General features: G+C 43.4%; 1 protein-coding gene across 1 annotated transcript in view; it reads left to right on the top strand.

Annotated features, from left to right (window-relative positions):
- Positions 1-67: 67 nt before the first annotated feature.
- Positions 68-25,205, top strand: part of FAM171A2 (family with sequence similarity 171 member A2) — a 64,261-nt gene continuing 39,123 nt past the window's right edge. The window contains exon 1 of the mRNA XM_058181277.1: positions 68-333. Within this exon, the coding sequence (XP_058037260.1) occupies positions 219-333 (115 nt within the window). The 5' untranslated portion in view covers positions 68-218. The remainder of the gene's footprint in view (positions 334-25,205) is intronic.

Below are 25,205 nucleotides of genomic sequence, written 5' to 3' on the forward strand. Positions count from 1 at the left end.
GAGGCGATCGCGGTGCTCGTTCGCCCGGTAGGTGGAGCCGTTCGAGCTCCCCCAATCTTCTTGCTGGACAGGAGGGGCTGCCGGACTGGGGCAGCATCGCAGCGCCGCCTCTGCTGTCGCCGGCGCATAACCGGATCCTGCAGACCCAGCTCGGTTGCCGCCGGGGGTTCTCTGAACGCGCCATGGCCGGGTAGCAGGAGCCGGTGGGGGCGGCCAGAATGCTGTGGGCGCCGGCTGTGGCGATGCGCTTCGCCATCCTCTTATCACTGCTCGTCGGCTCCGGCTGGTCAGCTCTGGGCAAGACGCAGCCGGGGGAGCCTCCCAGCCCGCAGGGTGAGTGGCTGCGAGACTGGTAGGGGGAAAGCACACGGGGCGCAGCGGGGTGGAGGGAGCTTGCGGGGTTGTCGAGGCCCCTCTCTTCTCCGCGGCTACGGTGGGTGGGGCAGCTCGGAGGGATGGGCGCAGTGCCTTAAAATGCTTCGGATGGAGGGAGTCTGGAGTCTGCCACCCGATCCCTTCGAGTTCGGTCAAGGTGAGTCGTGCCGGGGTGGGGACAAGATCTACGTGCTTTTATTTTTGCCGTTCTTTCAACGTTCCCACTTTCTGTGCAATAAGTCAGATGGGGAAGATTGGAAGAAGCTGTGGAGCAGAACGAAGGAGATGCGACGCACGAAAGGGGGAAGGAAGGAAAATGGATAGGTCCACGCGTGTTTTTTTAATCACGCCCCCCCCCCCCATCGCGCCTTTCTTGATATTGGAAGCCGCATTGTCTTCTCCCCTTGGAGAGCGCCCCTCCCGGACAAAGAAAGTCAAAATGGGGCAGGAATCAACCAGCTGCTTACTAGGGGTCTGATTGGGTACTCTTCCATGGCTGCAACTTGCGCCTCCCAGGAATGGAGTGAGAGGGGAGATGGGAAAGAGGGCTATCTATTAAGGGTAGGATAAATCTCCGATATTTTCTCTCAGCCAGGGCAGCAGTCCCCCTGCCCATCTCTTCCCCATCTCTCATATCATCTTTTTCTCCTCCCCGACTTTACTCCATCTCCTTACATGGCAATCTTGATTCCCCCTACCCATAAAGCCACATCTAGGATTTTTTTCTCCAGGGTCTTTTCCTCCTCCTTCCTTCTCCAGGGCTTTGTCTGCCTTTCTGTCCTTTTCTCTAACAGATGTGCCCCTTTTCTTATCTAGCCTTCTTCCTCCTAGCTTCCTCCTTGGTCCACACCCATTCTTTCTCTATACATCCTCTCTGACCTCTGTTGCTGTACCTGTTGACGTTCCAGCATTCTCTTTGTTTATCTTCCCATAGTTATAGATCTACACACATTCTTGTGTAAACTGTCCTCAAATGTGTGAGCTTTATTGTCTGAAATAAACATGATATATCAGATTTGTGGCATTCAAATACAGATGTAGGTTGAAGCTGTCAGTTTAATTTAGATTTTAGTTATTCATCTTACATTGTGTCTTTCCATGTCCATCTTCCTATTTCCCTTTTAGTTTTGTTTCCTCTATCCACCCTTATTCGATAGCCACTTGTATTTTTCAAAGTGGCAAGATAACTTAATTCTGGGTCATTCTTTGCACCATGTACATCCAGCAAGGGAATCTCACTTGGAATATGGCATGTGCCCCTGAATGTCTGTGACCATTTATGGAATAGGACCCAAAGGGACACATCCTCTTGTGTTGGTGGGAAATGGCAGCAATGAAAGTCCTTGGAGGAGTGTCACCGAATGTGTCTGAAAATCAGAAGAGTCTGGCTGCACCATATGAGTATATGCTGTTTTTGTGTAGTTACATCTCATTTAATTTCAGCGGCCTTCCATGTCTTTGTTGTTTATGTCTTGGGTTCACATGGCAGAACAAAGACAGAAGTTCTGTTTATTCTGGCTGGTGAACTGCATATTTTTGTATATGGATGACCGAAATAATGAAACCTTTATGTGTGCTTGCTGGAGAAGGGAAGTGGGTAGATGTGACAACTCTTTCTTACATGCGATGCAAGTAAGTCATTAATTCATTTGTACCTCAACAAGGGAATAATAAATTTTTAGAAATCTACAACTTCCCTAAACTGCCATTGCATTTTGGAAGAAATGGTTCCACCCCCTTATCTGCAGGTTGCCTATGCACCTGCTGCACTTGAGAGCCACACCAACCTATTCATATATCAACAACATTTAGGGATGGATGGTTGGCAGTAAGCCACAAGCTCTCCAGCCTGGTCTTGCATTATGTGTTTTCATAAGAAGAATAAAGAAAAAAAATACTATCTTGACAAACATAGTACAAATCTAGTTTTAAAAAGGAAGGCTCACCTGTGTCTCTTTATATCAAACTGGAGATACGCTCATTCTGGTTTTCTTTGTTTAAAGAATAGAACAAGGAATACTCTATTACTCTGCATCTGGGCCAATTCCCATTCTCATTTTATATTTGGGAAGACGTGGTGTAATGTGCTTTTATCTTTAGATTATATATTAAGTTAAAATTTATATGTCACTTACAGGCAAAACTATTCACAATTCAAAAAAAGTAGCAACAATGCTAATTCATCAGTATCCTTAGACATTGGTTATGGCTTTGTGTAAATGTCTCTTGGACTATAAAATATGCACAATAAAATAGTTGAATATTTTCATGTCTAAGTTATTTTTACTGTGCTATGCTTAAAAAAATACTTAGATACTTTAGCATGAGTTTGGGACATGCTGGTTTAACTGTCTTGCCATTAAAATCTCTTGTCCCTACATTATCAGTAGCCCATGGCAATGTTTCCTTAGCTGACTGCTATGTTGCCTTAGTTAATTCTATGTTTCCTTAGTCAATAGATTGCTCTGGAAGTCTCCATTCCAAATTAAACTCTGCTTGAAATTTCTATAGTTGTCCCCTCTGCTTTTGTTCTACAAATGTACAACATAAGGACATACCCTCATTATGGATATCCTGCCCCTTATAATCCTTACGATTGTAGTTTATCATCTTATTTAGTTCAAAGGAGAGTCCTTTTAAATGCACTTAGATATTCTTTGCTTTCTTACTATTGTTCAGAACTTGATCCTGATAACATATTGCAAACAGATTTCAGAGATAAGCTTTCAAAGACATTGTAAAGTGTTTAATGAAAGAATGTAGCCCAGTGCTTATCTATTTTTTAAATTTATATGCTGCCCATCTCACTATCCAGTAAGATTATTAGTATATGTTTATCATAAATGCTCTGCACAATGTTGCTTTTCGTTAAAAATCTGTGTATTATAAATATTTTGCAATTTTGAGTGATACCAGTAGTAGTATTCCACATTCTTCCATAATTCAAGTATCTGGGATACCAAGTAATCGTGGAGCAGAGTAAAAGAGAAGACATATTGTAAGATTGTAGGCACGCTACACTTACATCAAAGTGCTCTTTCATCCCAGCAAAGCATACAATGCAGAAAAGTCATTGTAAAGAACACACACCATCTTAGTTAATGAGTTGGAAGGAGGCTCACTTGACAAATGGTTGCCATCATCTCTTACTAATGGTTTTATCCCAGTGCTAATTTGTACCCAGCATATGCCCCTAAAGCCTCTTCTGACTGCTGGACCTTATAAGTAATTATTGGCCTTCATTCCCTTACTTTTGACATCCATAGCTCTGGAAATACAGACATCAGTGACATAGTCATGGAATGCTGAGATCAGGGCAATTCTTAGGTAGCTCTTCACTCAACATCAATTTTATTGCAGATATTTTTATTTATTGCATCCAGTATTTCTTTGAAATCCAAACATTTAAAACACTTTGGATAATATTTAGGCTTAGATCTGCGTAGATACGTCAGATATCTTCAAACAAATACCTAGTATACATTTATAGCTTCTGATGAGAATCTGGCTTTTTTTTTTTTACTACATCTAATTTCCATTGCAAAAGGGCCAGGAAATTGAAGGGAATCTAGCTATCATATACATTTTCCTATTGGGCAGTCTACTAATGAGATAAATATGAAATGGAAATCAATGTCAATCAAGAATGAAGGTAGAATTGAAGTCATTTGAACATTTCCCCCCAAAGAAACTAGTCAGTAGTTAGCAAAATCCTTTGGGTCCCTTATAGACTTTGTCAGATGCAGACTGCATAGGTGCCTCCATAAGTACCATGGGTATTATTGCCTCGGAGACAGTGTTATAGTATCCCTCAGGATTCAGTCATGTACCACCTGATAAAGTGAGCTGCAGCTCATGAAAACTTACGACTTTTAATACCATTTGTTAGTTGGAAAAGGTGTTGTGGTCCTCCAGCAGCCCACGGACCTGGCAACGGAGTCAGACAGTGAGGAGGCTAGGGAGGACAATGGGCCAGTCCTAGAGTCAGGGGAAGGCCCGGATGAGGGCTCTGCATCGGAGGCAGAGATGGGGCCAGGCCCATCTGGGAGCAATGCACGGATTCTGGAACCTCCAGAGGCAGACAGCAGAGAGGCAGAGAAACAGGAGGTGCCTTTTCTAGTGCACGCATGCGAAGAGCTGCCAGAAGGCAAGAGCAGCTGAAGAAAAAAGGACAACTTGGGAGTAAGGCGAGAAGATGATTGGCCACTCCCATAAGGCTTAAAATAACAGACGTGTTCTTTGTGGAAAAGCAACATTGATTTCCATGCTTCTTGTCAGCGTCTCTTGAACTTTATGGGGGTTTTGCCAAGAAAAGCCTTTGGCAGGTTGCCAAAGACATCAAAGGTTGGTGATAAGGCCAATGGACTGGTTATTAAGAATTTTGTTTTAAACTAAGCTGAGAATGAATTAATTCTCAGCTGTTTTAATAAAATAAGTTTGTTGAGGACTGAATTGTATTTGCCTTGGTCACAACAAAAGGTGCTACCACAGTTCTGTTTTTGTGTGTCCTAGACTAACACAGCTCTCCTCCAACAGCCAATCACTAATAGATATTATGAACCAATGCAGGAAAACATTGAGCACCATCATTGTACACCAATAAACCAAATCTGAGTGTCCTGAGGTATGTTGATACAGTATTTGGGAGATATCAGAATGTTGCGTGGTAGGACTTGTATTACCTGGAGGAAGAGATCCCAGTTCTTAAAGGCAGGGATTAGTGGTAAAGAACAGCTTGTAGACTAATGGAAAAAACAGCAACCATAAGAGTATGACAGACCTAATAAATAGTAAATGAAAACTTTTCAACTTTCATGGCAGCCATTTTATGGTAGCAGCTGCTGAAGTGTTTTCATGTGGCATTCGGATCTTGGCTGCTGCTGACCACCTCTGTACAATCTCTTGTCCTCTTTCTTCCCCATGTGTGAAGGCTGTTCGTTCTACCCAAGCTTTGGCCCCTCTGGAACCTGTAAATTAGTTTAGACCATTGATTAGACTAGAGCAAGATGAACATCTGGGAATCATCTGAATCCAACAATATTCCTCAACAACAAAAGTCTGCCTGCTATATTGTTAGAGGATGGGGCTACGGGATTTGCTACCATTTTTCCCCCCATTAGAACTGTCACATTTTGATGCTCCATTTGTACTAACACAAAGAAATAGCAGAAAACAGCAGTTAATTTAACTATTACCTTTTTTCTTAAGGTACTCTGGAAATAGCTATTTGAACAATGCCTCTGTTCTCTGCACAGACCCTTTTATTAACATTAAAGCGGTTGCTATACAACTTTTTCTTGTGGTATCATCATTCCTACTGTTCGTGACCTGTTTTAAACCCTCTCCCAATATTAGGGAAGGATGTTCTCTTATTCTCTAAAGGTAAAGGTTCTCCTCGCACATATGTGCTAGTGGTTCCCGACTCTTGGGGGCGGTACTCATCTCTGTTTCAAAGCCAAAGAGACAGCGCTGTCCAAAGACATCCCCATGGTCATGTGACCGGCATGACTAAATGCCAAAGGCACATGGAACGCTGTTACCTTCCCACCAAAGGTGGTCCCTATTTTTCTACTTTCATTTTTTATGTGCTTTCGAACTGCTAGATTGGCAGAAGCTGGGACAAGTAACAGGAGTTTGCCCCATTGTGCAGCACTAGGGATTCGAACTGCTGAACTGCCGACCTTTCGATCGACAAGCTCACATCTTAGCCACTGAGCCACCACGTCCCCTCTTATTCTCTAGGCATATCAAATAAAGAGAATGGAATGGGAGGGTAGGGTAGGGTGAAGGAAAGGGAGGGAGGAAAGAAAGCAAAGGAAGATTATAAGATCAGCCACTTGATGAAATTAGTGTGATTCTGTTAATAAATGTGACCCTGCTGATTCAAGGCTTGTTGGCAAGCCCATAGTAGAATCATAGTTGGAAGATGTCATTCAGGCCATCAGGGTTAACACTTCACTCAGTGTTAGCCCTGATGGCCTGAATGATCAGGTGCAAAGCTCCAAATTAAACCATCTGACAGATTATAGTCTAGCTGTTAATTGAACTCAGTCAAAGAAGAACCTACCATCTTTCAGTGCACTTGGTTTCATGGTTGGCCTGTTTTCACTGTTACAATTTTTTTCCTAACACTTTATCAAAATCTGTCTTCTGGAATCTATTCCTGTATTCCATATCCTGCACCACCAAAGATCAGATTTTCTGTGTGATATCCTTTCATGTATTTGGTAGATGTTACCTGTATATTTAAGGGCTCAGGGGCTAGGACGTTGAGCTTGTCGATCGAAAGGTCGGCAGCTCAGCGGTTCGAATCCCTAGTGCTGCCGTGTAACAGGGTGAGCTCCCATTACTTGTCCCAGCTTCTGCCAACCTAGCAGTTTCGAAAGCACGTAAAAATGCAAGTAGAAAAAATAGGGACCACCTTTGGTGGGAAGGTAACAGCGTTCCGTGCGCCTTTGGCATTGAGTCATGCCAGCCACATGACCACGGAGACGTCTTCGGACAGCGCTGGCTCTTCGGCTTTGAAACGGAGATGAGCACCGCCCCCTAGAGTCGGCAACGACTAGCATGTATGTGCGAGGGGAACCTTTACCTTTACCTTTTTACCTGTATATTTATACCTGTATAGCTCATTCAGTTCATAGGCCTTAATCTTCTGCCATCTTCATTGTCCTTCAATTAAAATGTTTCCCTTTATCTGGATCCTTATTATAGTGTAATGTTTAGAAATAGGCCTATTATTTGTGTTGGGATCTAATCTATGCATAACAAAGTTGAATAATTATTCAACTGTCGTATCATTGAGGAAATCCTTAATCTACTTTACTAATCTATGCCATGAGATACTTTGATAAATGCTTTACTGATACTGAGTTGTATCATGTCCACATTTCCACAATCTATTAAGAAAATTTTCCATAGCTTTTATAAAATAATGGGATAAAATGATTTGTTGTTGACATTTTGATTGTGACTTCTTATAATTTATTCTTTGCTTTAAAGGTACTTGCAAATCAATCTCTTTTTCATCAACTTTCCATAAATCATTGTCATATTGACTAATCTGTTGGAGTTTATTTTTCTTCTTTCTGGAGATAGAAGCAATAGTTTTCTTCAGTTATGTGGCCCTTCTCCAGGTTTTCTAAAAGATAGATATGTAAAGGTTTAGTCAGACCATCAGCTGGTTCTTTTATTCCTCTAGGATTGTAATGGTATGTAGGAATGAGATGCTGTTAGGGAACTAACAAATAGGAGAGGGTGGGTGGAACCCCCAGTTGCTTAACAGTCAGAGAAAAAAACTTAGGGAGGATCTGCCTGTATTGATCTGGCTGTAATAGATGGTGGGAATGTGATATTTTCAGACTTGGAAGATTCTGTTAATTTAGCTTTACAATAAAATAGAATTAGTTCCTCTGTTTTCTGTTTGGTTTACCTGGGAGAGCTGATAAGGGTGCAGTTCATCTGATTTGAGAGATTTAAACTCAAAGTAAAGGGATTTTCTCTGATTATGTTTTTATTAATCTTCACAATTCCTTGGGATACTTGGATGGTTTTTATTGGAGAAGGCTATTCTCAACATATAATTTAATTAGCTCTGATTTTTTTGGTTACTTGTTAGCATCTTGTCTTCCTCACTGAGCAGCTGATTTACTGATCCTTGCTTTTTGAGCATATCTCAAAAAATTGGTTTTTTTTATTTTTTTAATTAGTCTTTACATCCTAAGATTTAATTTTCCTGATACAGGCTCTGCAGTACTGAACTGTCTGCCTGTATTCCTTTTCCTTTGTGACAAGATTTTTGTTTTATTTCCTTCATATAGTCTTTCTCTTTTCAGATCTTCAGCATTTTGGAGCTACATTCTTCTGTTCTCAGTTCTTCTCAGAGAATTGTTTACTGTTGAGCTCATCTATTTTGAGTCCCTTTCTCTATTAGATTCTCCTGCCATGGATTCTAAATATCATTGCTCTGGGGTTATTAAAATCCTCTTTCTTGAAATCCAGGATTTGTCTTTATAGTCACTTTCTTCAGTTAACTGCTACTTCTACTACCTCAGCTAAAGAGACAGCCAGCTTAATGCAGTTGCTTCAGGCTGTGACATAGCATAAAGTAAAGTCCCTCCCCTGCCATCTTTAATTTGTTCTATTGACATAGCTGGTCTCTACTCTGCCTTGGAAACTAGGGCAGCAAATGATGGTTTCCTAACAGTTTATTGTTGGGCAAGTTAATGGGCAGCAATTGGTGCTTTTCCCAGCTGACATAAGAAAAAAATATCTATCAATCTCTCCCACTAATATGAGCTGGAATGGGAAAGGAGGCAGGTTTTGTTATATGGACCAAGTGACATGTTTAGCTATCTCCTAGATAACCTGTGACCTTTGGGTCATCGTTTCAGAAGTATTTCCTTACCTAAACAGAAACAGGATGATACATGGTATTGCAAAAAAGCAGTGGGTATTGTGTAGTGGGCTGCAGAAGGCAAGAACAGACCAGCATAGATACAACAGCCTTTTTTTGACTCAACAGGAACTCAGTCACAACAGGCAAATTCCTGTACCTTTATACTCTGGGCCCACAGGGCCTGAGCCAATCATAATACTTGAAAAAGCCCACCCAGGTATGAATGCTCAAGTTTCCTTCCAAAACAGTGGACATTAATAATAATCCAAAGGTTATTTTCACTTTAGCAGGGCTTAACATAACTATATTTATATTCAATACATAACACCCCTCACCCCTAGGATAATTCTTACCCTCAGTCTGTTCAATATTCATAGTCTTTAAGATAGGCTGGGGGCCCATAGCTCCTGGTGGATTGCAGTAATGTTACTGGAGAGTCCTGTTTAGGTGGAGTATTGGACGGAGTCTTGAGGGCCATTTTGGTTGCCCGTGGCTCTGTGGCCCTTGGTACCTCCATTTCTCTGGAGGTGGCCATGGGTGGTGTAGGCAAACTTGGAAGAAAACAGTTCTCTACTGGGTCTGATAAAGCCTTGGGATCCTCGTCCAGAACTGGTCTGGCTTGTAGATGCTATAACTGATCAATGTGGCATCTGATATATGATCATTCCCCAGAGTAACCTCATATGACAATGGGCCCATTACCTTAGTTACCCTAACTGCAACCCAAGATGCCCTGTTCCCATAATTCCTGGCCCAGACCAATTCAGCTGGCTGTAAATTCCTGGGGGGGATTGGCTGAGCTGTCTCCGCCACTACTCTGCCTGGGAGAAGTTGGTCAAGCTTCATTGTGAGCAGTGGCTGGGTTGCTACCTGTTGCTGTACTGGGACTTGTGTGTTGACACAGGAGGAGGTTTGCCAGGAAGTGATTCCAGTCCCCATTCGTCATCTGCTTGAGCGCCCCCTTTATGGTCTTGACTGTTCATTCGGCCTGACCGTTGGTTGCGGGGTGGAATGGAGCGGATGTTATGTGCCAAATCATGTTGGCATTGAGGAATGACTAAAACTCTTCTGCTGTGAATTGTGCACTGTTGTCGGACATGATTACATCTGGCAGACCATGTGTGGTGAACAGCTGGCACAACTCTCACATGACACTGGTTGTTGTTATCGATGAAACCAGTGCCACTTTCAACCACTTGGAATAACTGTCCACTGCTATCAGGAACACCTGCTCTTGGAAGAGGCCTGCAAAGTCAATGTGCATGTGAGACCATGAGGTGTGTGTGGTCTCCCATGGTGCACTGGTGCTTTTGGCATCTCTGTCCCAGTTTCTTGGCAGATCTGGCAACTCCTTACTTGCTTCTCTATGTCTTTGTCCAGGCCTGGCCACTAAAAGTAGCTCCTGGCTAGAGTCTTCATCCGTACAATTCCTCATTTAGGGAATCCAGCACCTTGGAGGTGAAGACTGGGTGGAATGATGACCTGCTGCCCCATAGCACACATCCTTTGTGGGCTGACAGTTCATTTTTTCGAGAAGCGTCCATATAAGAAGTCATGGAATCTCTTAATGCCAGCCACTATGGTGAGGGCTTCTTTGTCTATCTGAGCATAGTTCCTTTCAGCGGTGATAATGTTCTAGAATAGTATATGATGGGGACCAATGCCCCAATGCCATATGGTGAAGCGTCACAGGCTAGTATTACTGATAGGGTTTTGTTGAAATGAGCTAGGACGGAGTCTGAGGATAACAGTGATTTTACCACCTTGAACGCTTTGCCTTGAGTGCTTGACCAGACCCAGGGTGCTTGTCCAGTAGGCAGTGTAGTGGTTCTGTCAGGGCTGCCTTATGTGGTAAGGAATGGTAAAAATTGAGCAAGCCCAGGAATGCTTGGAGCTCCTCCTTGGATTTTGGAGTGGGGGCTTGCTGAATTGCCTTTAGCTTAGCTTCAGATTGGTGGATTCTGGCAGCGTCAATGTAGAAACCCAGGAATTCTGTGTATTCCACACCGATCTGGCACTTTTCCCTCTTGAATTTTAGGCCTGCCTCACGGAAACATTGGAATATTGTGTGGAGACATTCCGCCAGGACTGCCGCTGACTCCCCCACAATCAGGATGTCATCAAAGTACAGGCAGATGCCAAGAATATTTTTCAGTGTTCGTTCCATAATACTTTGGAACAAGCCTGGTACTACGCTTACCCCAAACTGCAAGTGGCGCACTCAGAACGCACCTCTTTGTGTGACTCTTGTTTGTGCTTCTATGGTAGCGTCATCTACTGGTAGCTGCTGGTAGGCCTGGGCAGATCTAGCTTAGCGAAGATTTGGCCTCCCTGAAACAAGGCAAGGATGTGGGTTACGGTATGTAAGTATGCTGTTGTAGTACTTCGTTTATAGTGCACTTGTAGTCTGCACAAATGTGAATGTCCCCATTAGGCTTAACTGGGATCACTATGGGAGTCTCTCAATGGCTACAGTCCACAGGCTTCAATGCAAAGGGAATCCTGCGCAGTTTTAATTGGATTGGAGTTACTGCTGGATCAAGGTTGAGTGCAATGGGTACCCCTTTATATTGACCCATTTCAGTGCTGAAAACATCAGTGTATTGTTGGCATAGTGCTTCTAGATTGGCTATTTGGGTTTGACAGATGCCTGTTACCCTGAGGCCCAGGGCCTCAAACCAGTCCAGTCCTATGAGGCTGGTGCATGGCCTCTCTAGGACCACTATGCTGAGGGAACCCTCAGACTCTCTGAATTCTAATGGTAGCTTTGCCCTGATCGGAACATGATTTTGGAAGTCCGTTAGCACTAAGTTCAATGATTTGAGCGGGATCTGCTATGTTTGCAAATGTGGTTGAAAATCATGGAGGGGATAATGGACAGGGCCAATGCAGACTCTAGCTCCATGGAGCATGGGACCCCTTGAAGTTTTAGTTGGAGTCTTATCTTTTCTTTGATGGGGCATTGGGCCCCTGTGCATTGGATGCTATGCCTTCCCGAGCAGTATTCAACTCTGTTCTGTCCTGGGGGCCCTTTCCCCTTGTGCTGCTGTGCCGCAGGTTTCATTTCCTGCTGATGACCTCTGCAAACCCTGGCAATGTGCCCTTGCTTTCCACAGGCACGGCATACTGCTGTGTGGAATCTGCACTCTGTTCTTTCATGCTGTCCCCCACAGCATGCCAGTGCTATCAAGTTGTTGGTGATATCAAACGTGGCTTGTCCGCAGACACATAGTAGGGTTGCTGTCTCCAGACCGTCATCCGTGACCTGATTAGCCTGGAGATAGTTGTCTACTCAGGAGATGTTATGAACTCCACTGTTCTGGGTGAGTAATATCGAACTCGTTAAGTCTTCTCAGTTTAGCCATTTTGAGACACCTTGTCTTACTGCGTGTGGAACTGGGCTGCACTTAGAAGTCCTGGGGATGGATCCCTCAGGCATGTCTGTGCCTCCAGTGTGTCTTACTGGCAGGCAGGGCAGGGAGCATGGTTCCACTAGGGCTTTTACCCCATCTGACACCTAGTGATTTCAGTCTCTTGGTTAGCAGCAGCTCTCTCCTCTGCATCATCCCACCTTCGTCACCACTATTGTGTAGTGGGCTGCAGTAGGCAAGAACAAACCAGCAAAAATGCAACAGCATTTATTGACTCAACAGGAACTCAGTCACAACAGGCAAATCCCTGTACTTTTATACTCTGGGTCCACAGGGCCTCAACCAATCCATAATACTTGAAAAAGCCCGCCCAAATATGTAGTTCAAGTTTCCCTCCAAAACAGTTGAAGTTAACAGTTAAGCTCATCTAGAGGTTATTTTCTATGAATCTGATAAAGTGAGCTGCACCTCCTGAAAGCTTATGCCTTTTAATATAATCTGCTACAGAGAGATTCTACTTGAAATCAAATTCTATAAAGTGATAAAATTAAAAGTTTTAAACCCAATAAACTACATCTGCAAAATTCCATTTTCATCTCTAGAATATTATATCTTTTATTTGTTTGAAATCTTCAACATGCTGTGCTTTAGCTGAGCTTGATAGTTCATTAGAGCTGCATAGCTGCTTGTCACACAGTTTCTAATTTTTTCCTCTGAATGACAAACATTTCTTGGTATGCAAGTGTGAAGAAAATATTCCTTTATTTAGGACAGTCCTATTAATTGCAATTAGATGGGACTAACTAAGGTAGAACTAGTGAAATGTAACATATTTTTGCAGCATATTCCAAACTTTTTGTCTTGTTATGGGATATATATGTGAGACAACCCGGAGCAGAAAGAAATAAAGTAGGCTTTTCTCCTGTACTATGTTTCTCCTGTTCTACTATATTAATTTAGAGTAGTTAATTCCACACTGAAATTTGTTACATTTTTATATAGATAACGTTATATCTATATATTGGATAGATACATTCTAGTGAGTAGGAAAGAGAAAAGTTGTGTTGTTTCCTCCTGAAATACCTGTATAATATTTCAAATAAAAACAGAGTTGTAAACTCTACAGCAGTAGTAGTCAACCTAGTCCCTACCGCTCACTAGTGGGCATTCCAGCTTTCATGGTTGGCGGTAGGGGTTTTGTCTGATACTGAAGCACTTTCCTTTTTTTTTTTAATTTAATTGACTGTAGAAAGTTAGCACTCAACCCTCTCCTAGAAGAATGAAATATTTTGGAGGATATTGAAGTGGGCAGAGTATTTGCCCCTGGATGAGAATTGGAGAAACCTGTTCTAAAAACAAAGCAGCTTCCTGCCTCCTCACACCTTTGTCAATGGGCCATTAAGGCCTCTGCCAAGCTCAATCATTCCCCCCACCTTTGTCAATGGACCATCATTTGCAACACAATAGGACTCATCTAGCAACAGAAAGGCACTACATCGCAAGGCTCAAGCAAGCTTGAAAGACAATCTACAGAGTTAGCTAAGACCCCTAGACCACCTGGGAGTTTGACAACCAATCAGGGTACAATCAGGGTACAGAGTTAGCTAAGACCCCTAGACCACCTGGGAGTTTGACAACCAATCAGGGTACATTTCTTATACAGGAACAGGAAACACCAAGGTGGAGCCCCACAGAGAGTATAAACTCAGGCAGTAAGCATCTTGTTCTTCCCTTCCTCTTCTCCTTTCCTCTCCGGTTCTTCACCCAACACCTTGAAGCATGTAATCACTTTTTCTACTCAGGAACACAAGCCATGTGCTCCTGTTCAGGAACTCAAGCTATGTAATTCCTGTCCACCATTAAACCATCTTTCCAAGCAGTCTCCATGTTTCCAGTGTCTTTTTCCCCACTTGCAACTGAACCCAGTTGGACATTTCTTCCAACATTGACTTTTGAAAAAAATCATAACATTATTTAAAAACATTTTCATTAAGTTTTCATAAAATTGCTCATGACAATTTAAATTTCTGAAAATATACTATTTGTATTGCCCGTGCATAGGTTTAGTTCACGTTACGTAAATGAAACTAAATGGCGCTATAGTGCGATTGCAAACAAAAGAGCCTCGTGCCAGAATAGCTTGTGCATCTCCCCCCACACCACCCAGCTGTAACAGACAAGCAGAGCTGGTAGCCAGCGCCCCCCCCCCAATCCACGATATGCAAGAGGCATGCACAGACGAGGATACACGGTGCATTACTGTGGAATCCGTGGGCGGTTAGAAAATTTTACTACTAACAGAGATACAAAAGTGGGTGGTAGGTATAAAAAGGTTGACTACCCCTGCTCTACAGCATACACTTTGAACTCCAGCCAACCTTTATTCTCTCCTATGCTTTATTCCTTTCCAGGTGCTTGAGTAGATCAATTCCTCCTTTTATATTTCCTTTTATAAAAGACATATAAACACATAAAACTTGCTAGCCTACATTCTACGTAATCTACATGTTGGTCATTAGGAGCAATATCCAACTCTTCCCCCCCCCCCATGGATTGTTCTTGCCAACTGTGGTCCAAACAAGTTGTGCTGTGGGAAAATGCATGGCAGGCAGTCTGTTGGAATCCCCCCAGGACAGCTGCAAGCACTCTCTAAAATCTTCCTTCTGTCTTGCTGCCAGTTAGTAAGTCCTAAAGAGTATTCCCCCAATCAGTGCTGAACCTCTTATTACATGGCAGCAGTGAAGCTTGCAATTCTGGCACTTGTCCCCAGAGTCAAAGACGCAAATCTGGTGATAGGCAGAATATCAGATAAAGTCAAGAGGGAGGAAGGAGGCACCCACAACTAGAGAAAACAATTGCACTGCACTCCAACTAACTATGAAGTGCATGAGAGGATACAATTCCTGACATTAATCAAAAAGGAAGATTTAAGACAGATCTAAAAAGGTAAAGGTTCCCCTCGCACATATGTGCTAGTCGTTCCCAACTCTAGTGGGCGGTGCTCATCTCCGTTTCAAAGCCGAAGAGCCAGCGCTGTCCGAAGACATCTCTGTGGTCATGTGACCGGCATGAATAAATGCTAAAGGCGCACAGAACGCTGTTACCTTCCCACCAAAGGTGGTCCCTATTTTTTTCTACTTGCATTTTTTATGTGCTTTCAAACTGCTAGATTGGCAGAAGTTGGGACAAGTAACTGGAGCTCACCCCGTTAATTTTTGATTAATTTTGATTAGTAGACAGATCTACATAGTCCTTAATTTTGATTTCAGGACGTCTGGCTAGCCATTCTTGAAGGACACATGCATATCTTCTCATTCCCATCATATAGCTCAGGCCATTAAATTTGGAATTTTCTGATCCAATGTGGAGGTTTTTCACACTTTAGAAGTGACTATGGTGAAGAAGTGGCAGGGATTGGGAACTGGGGAGGGAGGGAGGGAGGAAGGAAGGAAGAAGGAAAAAAAGGAAGGATTTCTGATGCTTTCTGTCAGCTTCCTACTAGGAAACTCAATAGGGAAGCAGGAAGGGAGTCAGAAGTTGCTCCTATTCCCACTGTTATGTAGTGATTATAAATATAGTTGTGTTAAGCCCTGCTAAAGTGAATGACTAAATTAATGGAGGATTTAAATTGGGATAAGGAAGCTAGGAAGAGCAGGATGAAAGAGAGTGGAAGACAGGTTGGTTATGCAGATACAAATTGTGTGTGATACAGATTGAAAATGCTAACAGATTATCAGTTAGCAATTGTAATGCATTAAAGACATACTGTGTTTCTTGAGATGTTCTTATATTGCTTGGAACCTTTTGATGTGAGTTCATTCCTCAATGAAATCTCCTGATTTCAAAAGAAACTGAGCAGTTTTATGGAATTTCCATCACTGCTAACACAGTTTTAAAGCACAATGTCACATGACCACATCATTTAGCAAAGGCAGTCATGACAGTCCCATGACTGTGCAGGTTGTTAAGCAAGGGCCTCACATAACTGACATGGGAAGAAGCAGAAGTCTCAGGCAAGCAGGCTAGTGGGCATCCCAGTGGGTAGAGAATGGGGACAGGTGATGTAGAGCAAGGACAGGCGATATGGAGTGTGGGTGGACAGGTGCCATGGGTAGGTACTAGGAGTGTGGACAGCTGGATGGGTGGTTGCCACAGATAGGTGCTATAAAGCATGGACAGGAGTTGTGGGTAGGCACTATTAAGGGGCCTGTGCTTTAGGCACAGGCGGTCAGGCAAAAAATGATTAGAGCAACTTGCAACCTCCTTGCTGGCTTCCCCATTGACTGCTTATGGGAAGAGGACAGGGAAGGTCACAAATAAAGATCATATAAGACACTTATAAGACACTGCAACTGTTGTAATTGTGAGCCAACTGCCTAGTGCCCAAATTGTGATAATGTGACCATCAGAATGCTGTGATCCTTGACTTCAAGGATCAAGCACCTCCTTGTTCAGCAATGCTGTACCTTGAATAATAATTGAATTAACCCAAGGACTCCTTGTACCAACTTCAAGCCTGGTTATTGGCTGGCAGATTTTGAAATATGTCCCCACTCATTCATAATGTTAAGGTATAGAATTCTGTTGATTAGCGAAGTTGAAATCTGTTTCTAGTATCTTCAATCAGCTTCTTCGGTTCTTTTGGAGGAAAACCCTGACTGTTAACTGATTCAGGGTTGTCATACAGGCCTGTCCAAAATACAATTCTAAAGCAGAGAAAACTGATTGTGTAACTTGGAGATAATCTATGGTCTTCAGTGCAGTGAAGTTAGGGTGGGGATACAAGACTGAAAAGAATCAAGGGCACATTTTGAAGCATTGGACAGGAAGCAAAGGAAACAGCTTGGGCGGTAGTAGAGTAGGAATGCTGGGGTGGGGGTGGGGGTGACCTGAATTCTGGTGTTTGTGGGATATGCTGCTGGTGGCTGAAATGAGAGAGAATGCTATTTTTGATCCAAGGAAATAAAAGACAGGGATCACTGCAATTGTTGTGATGCCCTTTTTAATTCTGTCGATACTTCTGAATATTTTTTGGAAAAATAGAAATGTTTAAGAATGCTTGTTTCAGAGAAAGAAACTCAGTATTTGTTCTTTGGGGAGTCACTACCAACTTTCAACTCTCTTGGAAAATTTATAGAGGTGCTTTCAAATAAGTTTTATATTTATCAAGATCTTCCTTATCAAAGAAGTCATAGTAATATTCTCTATTCCTTACTTATATATAACTTCATATTTTCCTTTGATTCTTCTATCATTTTTCAGATTAAAAAAAAAGGAAAGTATCTGAGTAAACTCTTTTGATAGTTATTTTTAGGAGTTGTCTATAATGAAGATTTGAGAGTAGAGCAACATATTTTCATGGACTGACTTGGTCTTTTTATTAATAATTCTGAAAAGCACCCTGAAGCTCAAACCTAACCAGAAAGCCATACTTTCTAAAAAAAATTCTTAATCCTAAAACAAGATTTTTTAAAAATTCTTGTGATAAAGATTAATTACATGTTTATCTAACATCATTATTGCAAGAATTATGATCTGTCATTAATTGTATAAGTGCCCAGTTTTAATATTTTATTAAATTATCGTGTCTTACTATATCTCATATTTAGCATTACATATTTTCCATAGCCATTTCTCAATATCTAATTCTGATTCAAAATAAGCTATCTGCTCCATACCACTATATTTAATTCTTATTTTTTCTTTTCAATAGGAGCATAATACATACAGGTTGAAAGAGATGTTGAAGGTAATCTAATTCTGTCTTCTGCCCATTGCAGGAATCTACCATTACAGCATTCTCAATAGCTAGCTATCAAGCCTTAACTTAAATATTTCCAACAAAGAAGAGTTCACCATCTCCCAAACACTTGGTTCTATTACTGAATAGTGTTCTTCCTAATGTTCAGTTGGAAATTTCCTTATAATTTAGACCTTTTATTTTTTGTTCTGTCTTCTGAAACAATACTGACCAATCTTTCCATCTGCATGAAAGCCCTCTAGATGCTTGAAAATAGTTATGTCTTCCTGCAGTTCTTTCTTTAGTAAAACATTTTGAATGTCTTCAACCATTTGCCATAAGATTCACCCCACCCCACCCCACCCCATTTATCACCTTGGTTGCTCTCCTTCCAGTTTGCCAATGTATTTCCTAAAATCTGATGTAATATCTGGATATAATATACTAAGTGTAGTTTAGCCAATGTGGAATAGAGAGGAACAACAATTTCTCTTGATCTTGACACTATGTTTTTGTAGATGCAGTTTAGAACTGAATATCAAACTGCTGGTTCTTGTTTAGCTTGTGATCTACCAAAACATCATCTACTGCTACCCAGTTCTCCTCCATCATATATTTATTATTTTTATTTTTTTACTTTTATTATTTACTGGGATTTATTATAATCCCAGTGAAAGTCATTGCATTTCTCAGCGTCCTGGTTTCGGCCCATTGTTCCAGTTTGTTAAGGTCCTCCTTGATACTGTCCTCTGGGATGTTTGTTATCCCCACTGCCATTGGGTTTTCTGCAGATTTAATATTTTCCAACCACCACCACCATTCAAATAAATTACATATATGTTGACCAGAACTAAGCCTAGAACAAAGTTCTGTGGTATGCCAATTGGTGCCCCTTTCTGACTGGATGTGGAGACATTAATGTAAAGTTGTTTAACCACCTTCAGCATCTATCTAACATTAGCAGAGTCCAGCCAACATTTTGACATCTTCTCTACTAGGATAACATGGAAGTTTTTGTTAAATACCAAATCCATCACATTCCTGCAGTCAGCTGAACTTGTTGCTGTCAATAAAAAAGAGATCAGGTTGATTTGGGATGATTTGTTTGATAAACCTATCTTGCCAAGCAATGCATTTTTATCTAAATGCTCACATATACCCTTTACATCCATAGTACGTTCTAAGCTGTGTCTCTTTTTTAATTTCTCGTTGGAATTGTGTGACTCTCCTGTTCTCCCCTTTGGAATTTTGTCTGTGGGATTCTGTTCATTACTGTTCTAAACATTTTGAGATGAATTCTTCTGAAATTGGGAAATTCTTATTTCTCATTATATAATACCCTGACATATAGGATGGTCTGTTGAACTCTTCCGTTCTTACCTCCTCAGTTGGGTAGAAAATGAAACAGACAACAAGACCTCTGAGGAACTTTGAGAACCTTGCAGTCTTGATCAAAATAATATTCTTAATAAAGATCATCTTGGAGCTTGCCAAGGTCTCAAGAAGTGCAATCAGCCAAGATACCCTGCCTATCCCTTTTTCTAGGGTAAAATCCTGGGTGTTTTAGAAGAGAATCAAAGTTTTATTTATTTGCCAATCTATATCTTGGCTCCATCTGATGACCCTTGAGATTTGCGTAATATGCAAAAAATTAAAACATTCAAAGTACATTAAAACGTCAAAAACAAATCAGAAGCAACCGATTTAGAGTATTACCCTAAAAATAACAAAAATAGAAAGTAAAAAAGAGATGGCACAGTGAGTGAACATCATTGGAACACTCTCTAGAAAAGCTCAATGTTTAACAACTGAAGTTCCGAGAATCAGGATATCTAAAATTACTTCTGAGCACTTTTCTTTTTCTTTCCTCGCTTATGAACAGAAATCTTGCCAAACTAAAACTACTTGCATCATTAAAGATAAACTCTGATTAACTGCTAGGAAGGAACTTTCTGAGCTCTCTTTCTCCCAACCAAACTACTGAAACTTCCTCTTGGCCATCTGGAATGCAGCCCCTCCTGGAAACCAGACTACATTCCATTACAACAACAACCTGAAAGCCTTCAAGGAGGGGACTAGCTTGATATCTGCAGGGAGTCCATTTGACAGCACTCAGTCATTGCCCTGAGAAATAGTGCCTTCTAGCTCCAGTTCCTCTTAGCTCCTAGAAGTGTGGGACCAAAAGGAGTTTCTCCTCAATACTTCACCAAAGCAGAAGAAGACAATGGGTGAGGCTGCACAACTGAATTCTACATCCCTGGCAGTTGGTTTTGCCTGCCATGACCACTAGCATTTGGTCACATTGGTAATGGGTTTACTTTCAAGCTAATTCAAAACAATAAATGGTTTTTAAGTGTTACTGAAAGCAGCTGTCTTAAAGTAAAATTTAGATATAGGATTAGTTGAAGTGGATTTTGATTTCACCTGATTGTGATAACTGGAAATGGCCATGCTTCCTTTTTAAATGCATATTACAGACTTCCCCAGCTTCATATTTTCCAGATACTGTTCCCCCCATCTCTTGCCAGAATTGACTGTCTTCACTGGGACTTATAGTTCAGTTTTTCCGAAGGATATCAGATTTTGGGGAAGCTGGTGAACATAATTTGTCTTTCCCTTATTCTATTAAAGGGTGTCTCAATGGCTAAAACGCTGAGATTGTCAATCAAAAGGTCACCAGTTCAGCGGTTCGAATCCCTGGTGCTGCATAACAGAGTGAACACCTGTTACTTGTCCCAGCTTCTGCCAACCTAGCAGTTTGAAAGCACATAAAAAGTGCAAGTAGAAAAATAGGGGCCACCTTTGGTGAGAAGTAACAGCGTTCTGTGCGCCTTTGGCATTTAGTCATGTCAGCCACATGACCACGGCGATGTCTTTGGACAACACTGGCTCTTCGGCTTTGGAACGGAGATGAGCACTGCCCCCTAGAGTCAGGAAAGGCTAGCATATATATATGAGGGGAACCTTTACCTTTACCTATTCTATTAAATATATCACTGCCTAAATAAGTCCACCAGTTCCCCTGGCTGCCTCTTATTGCTGAAACCATTTTGGAAGGCAGCTGTATGGCTTTATTACTCTCTCCTTAAAAATCCATTTATGGTTTTCAGCCATTTTTTCAATGTCATGCTCTGTTTTAAATGAATATAAATACTATATATGTGTATTAGTCCTCTCCATTTTACCATATTCAGCCCTTCCTGTCACAAAATGTAGAACTAAGATAGACAACCTGCAGCTTTCCAGATGTTCTTGAATTATATCTCCCATCTTTCATAATTGCGTAGTTTCTGAAACTACCAGGAGTTGTAGTTCAGCAACATCTGGAAAAACACTAATTTATTACCCATTATTGAAGCCATCTGGGGGATTTATTTTATTTATTCTTTTGAAAATTAACATTGTTCACTAATGACATTAAATTGCTATTGTGTGTGTGTGTGTGTGTATTGTTAAGTGTTACAGAATTGCAGTTTTATCTGGATCTAGCTCATAAACATTTTGGGTCTATTCTGATTGGGAGATTATGAGATTTGTACTTCAGAATATCTAAAATCATCGTATTAGGAAAAACATTAGATATGTAACACTAGAAAAACACACATGCGTCTTGTACTCTGAAGCTATCTATATTTCTTACAAAACTGCTTGATCAAAAGGTTTTGGAAGCTAATTATATCTGATTGTATAGCAATTATTGTCCCAGATCCCCCTTGATCCAGTGACTTTTTTCGAGCTGGAGTCTGATCCCTAGAGAGCTGAAATTCAGAGCCAGTTGGAGTTGAATCCATGTCTGTATTTAAAGATCTTTCCATTTGCACACAGGATGAGGATAATATTTGAGGCAACCAGCCTGCAAACTGATCTTTGTCACCTATGACCGATCATCATATTTCAATCATAACAATAAAATGAGTTGATGTGAACCACTCCTGCTTGATGTACAGAAAGTGACAAGAGATTCAGTGAAACAAAACACACACTGGGGAAATAGAACAATTGAGTACTTCATTTTCAATTATTAAGGTGTTCGCTTGTTTTGGTTGTTTTGTGTCTAAAGTAATTTTCCTTTACGTGAGTTCTTGATTACATTAAGTAGCCTTAGAAAATCCACTGGTTTGGCTTGAGTATCCTTTTTTGTTTTGTGATCACGCTTTCCCCATTTTGAGGTTGCAGAGAAATTTACTTTCTAAATTTAAACTTCTCTTTTAACAGGGGTGCTCTAAAAAATGGTACTCAGAATTGGAGTCAGAAGGAAGTCCATTCTAACTATAGGTTGCTCACCTTCTTGCTCACCTTCTTGCCCTGCGAGATGCCCCTCTCTCGCGAGTTTGGCCCTCCATACTATCGAGGGCCCACCTTGAGGACGGGCTTTGGAGCCCCGAGAGGTGGCATGCTAAAAATAGGAGGCTTAGGGGCTTTTTAATTAGTTGTTTTAAGAGATTTTTTAAGGGGAGTTTTAATGGGGATTTTAAGGGTGGGGGGGGGATTCGACGGGTAGGGGAGAGAACCCGTCGGGGAGGGTGGGAGGTTAGGGCGGGTATTGGGAGTAGCCCGCGGGTGGGAGCCAGTCCTTGCGCGTGCTCGTGGCGGTTCAGTAATGGGTTCGGAGGTTATAGGGGGATTGCGTTCCTTTTGGTGAGGTGGTTCCATTTGCACGGTAAGTGGGAGGGGCAGATATGGCGGAAGGGGGACCGTGTCGTTCTGGGGGCGCTCGATGTCTGCAGGCGATCGCGCCCGATCCCCTCCTTCTCCCGTTCCCGGATGGTCAAGACCCTCAGAGCCTGGGCCTTCGTCTGATGTTATGCAACGCACGGTCCGTGGCCAATAAGGCCCCCCTAATACATGATCTGATTCAGGGGTGCGCGGATATTATAGGCGTTACGGAGACCTGGTTGGGCACTGAAGGCGTGCCCTGGTCGAGATGTGCCCACGGGTTTCCGTGCATTCCATCAGCCGAGGCCCAGGGTAGGGGTGGGGGTGGCGGTTGTTATTAAAGAGAGTCTAGAGCCGAGGAGACCACTGTACCTCAGATTGCGGTGTGAATCCCTCTTTGTGAGGTGGGGTCATAGGTGTCAGATGGGCTTGCTGGTCACGTACCTGGCTCCTTGCTGCGTGACAGCCGCCTGCCTGAGCTCCTGGAGGTGCTGGCTGGGGTGGCAGTTGGGAGCCCCAGACTTTTAGTCATGGGGGACTTTAACTTGCCATCTTCCGGCTCGTCATCGGCGGCAGCTCGGGAGTTCATGGCTTCCATGACGGCCTTGGACCTGACCCAAGTAGTTGATGGCCCTACTCACATTGGGGTGGCACTCTGGACCTGATTTTCTCTCTGGTCAGTGGTTGAGAGATCTGGACTTAAAGGAAATAGTCACTGAACCTTTGTCATGGTCAGATCACTCTCTTCTTCGCCTGGACTTTCTGACCGCCATTCACCACCGCAGGGAGGCGGAGCCGATCGTTGGTTCCGTCCCAGGCGCCTGATGGACCCGGATGGGTTCGGACGGAGCTTGGGCCATTTCCTGAGGTCTGGCTCACGGCTCGGCTGAGGAACTTGTTGCGGCCTGGGAGCGGGCGCGGCGGGGCCTTAGACCGTGTCGTGCCTTTGCGACCTCTGACCCGGCGCGGGTCCCAACCGGCTCCTTGGTTCTCCGAGGAGCTGAGAGGATGAGCGCGGAGAAGGCGCCTAGAGAGTTCCTGGAGGTCTAGCCGTTCGGAAGCTGATCGGACACTAGTGAAGTCCTATACTAGGACTTACCTGGTGGCATTGAGGAAGCGAGGCGTAGCTCGCCTCCTCCCTCATTGCATCGGCAGATAACCGCCCAGCCGCCCTGTTTGGGTGACTCGCTCCCTCCTACACCAGGGGAGCGGGATGACCCGTTGCAGGGGCGTGCTGAGGAGTTTAACGGTTATCTATACGATAAAATCGTTCAACCGGGATGGTCTGGACCAAGATTGCGGTGACACGGGTGAGATGCTCGAGGGTGGTCTTGGCGATATTGTTTGGGATGAGTTTGACCCTGTGGCTCCGAGGACATGGACAGGTTGTTGGGTAGGCTGAATGCCACCACGTGTTTACTGGACCCGTGCCTCCTGGCTGGTGCTGGCCACTCGGGAGGTGACACGAGGCTGGCTCAGGCGATTCTGATCGCTTCTTTGGTGGAGGGTCTTCCGGCCGCCTTGAAAGAGGCGGTGGTGAGGCCCTCCTTAAGAAGCCTTCCTGGACCCGGCTGTTTTAGGTAATTATCGTCCGGTCTCCAACCTTCGCTTGGCGAAGGTTGTAGAAATATGGTGGCATATCAGTTTCCCTTACACCTGGATGAAACTGTCTATCTAGACCCGTTCAGTCCGGTTTCCGGCCCGGTTACAACACGGAGGCGGCTTTGGTCGCGTTGGTGGATGATCTCTGGAGGGCCAGGGATAGGGGTTGTTCCTCTGCCCTGGTCCTATTAGACCTCTCAGCGGCTTCGATACCATCGACCATGGTATCCTGCTGCGCGGTTGGAGGGATTGGGAGTGGGAGGCACCGTTTATCGGTGGTTCTCCTCCTATCTCTCCGACCGGTCGCAGTCGATGTTGACAGGGGCAGAGGTCGGCCCGGGCGCCTCACTTGTGGGGTGCCGCGGGGTCGATCCTCTCGCCTACTGTTCTTTATCTACATGAAGCCGCTGGGTGAGATCATCAGTGGTTTCGGTGTGAAGTACCAGCTGTATGCGGATGACACCCAGCTGTACTTTTCTACACGGACCACCCCAGCGAAGCTATCAGTGCTGTCCCGGTGTCTGGAGGCCGTGCGGGTCTGGATGGGGAGAAACAGGCTCAAGCTCAATCCCGCCAAGACAGAGTGGCTGTGGATGCGGCATCCCGGTACAGTCAGCTAAATCCGCGGCTGACCATCGGTGGCGAGTCAGTGGCCCCGATGGAAGGGTTCGCAACAGGCGTCCTCCTGGATGAGCGGCTGTCTCTAGAAGATCATTTGTGGCCGTCTCCAGGAAGCGTTCTACCAGGTTCGCCTGGTGCGCCAGTTCGCCTTTCTGGACTGGGATGCCCTATGCACGGTCACCCACGCACTCGTGACGTCTCGCCTGGATTACTGCAATGCTCTCTACATGGGGCTCCCCTTGAAGGGCATCCGGAGGCTACAGTTAGTCCAGAATGCGGCTGCGCGGGTGATAGATGGGGCCCCTCGGGGCTCCCCGATGACACCATCCTGCGCAGACTGCACTGGCTACCTGTGGCCTTCGGGTGCGCTTCAAGGTTTTGGTGACCACCTTTAAAGCGCTCCATGGCATTGGGCGGGTTATTCTGGGACCGCCTACTGCTA

The sequence above is a fragment of the Ahaetulla prasina genome, chromosome 4 (genome assembly GCF_028640845.1).
Source record: "Ahaetulla prasina isolate Xishuangbanna chromosome 4, ASM2864084v1, whole genome shotgun sequence".
NCBI lineage: Eukaryota > Metazoa > Chordata > Lepidosauria > Squamata > Colubridae > Ahaetulla > Ahaetulla prasina.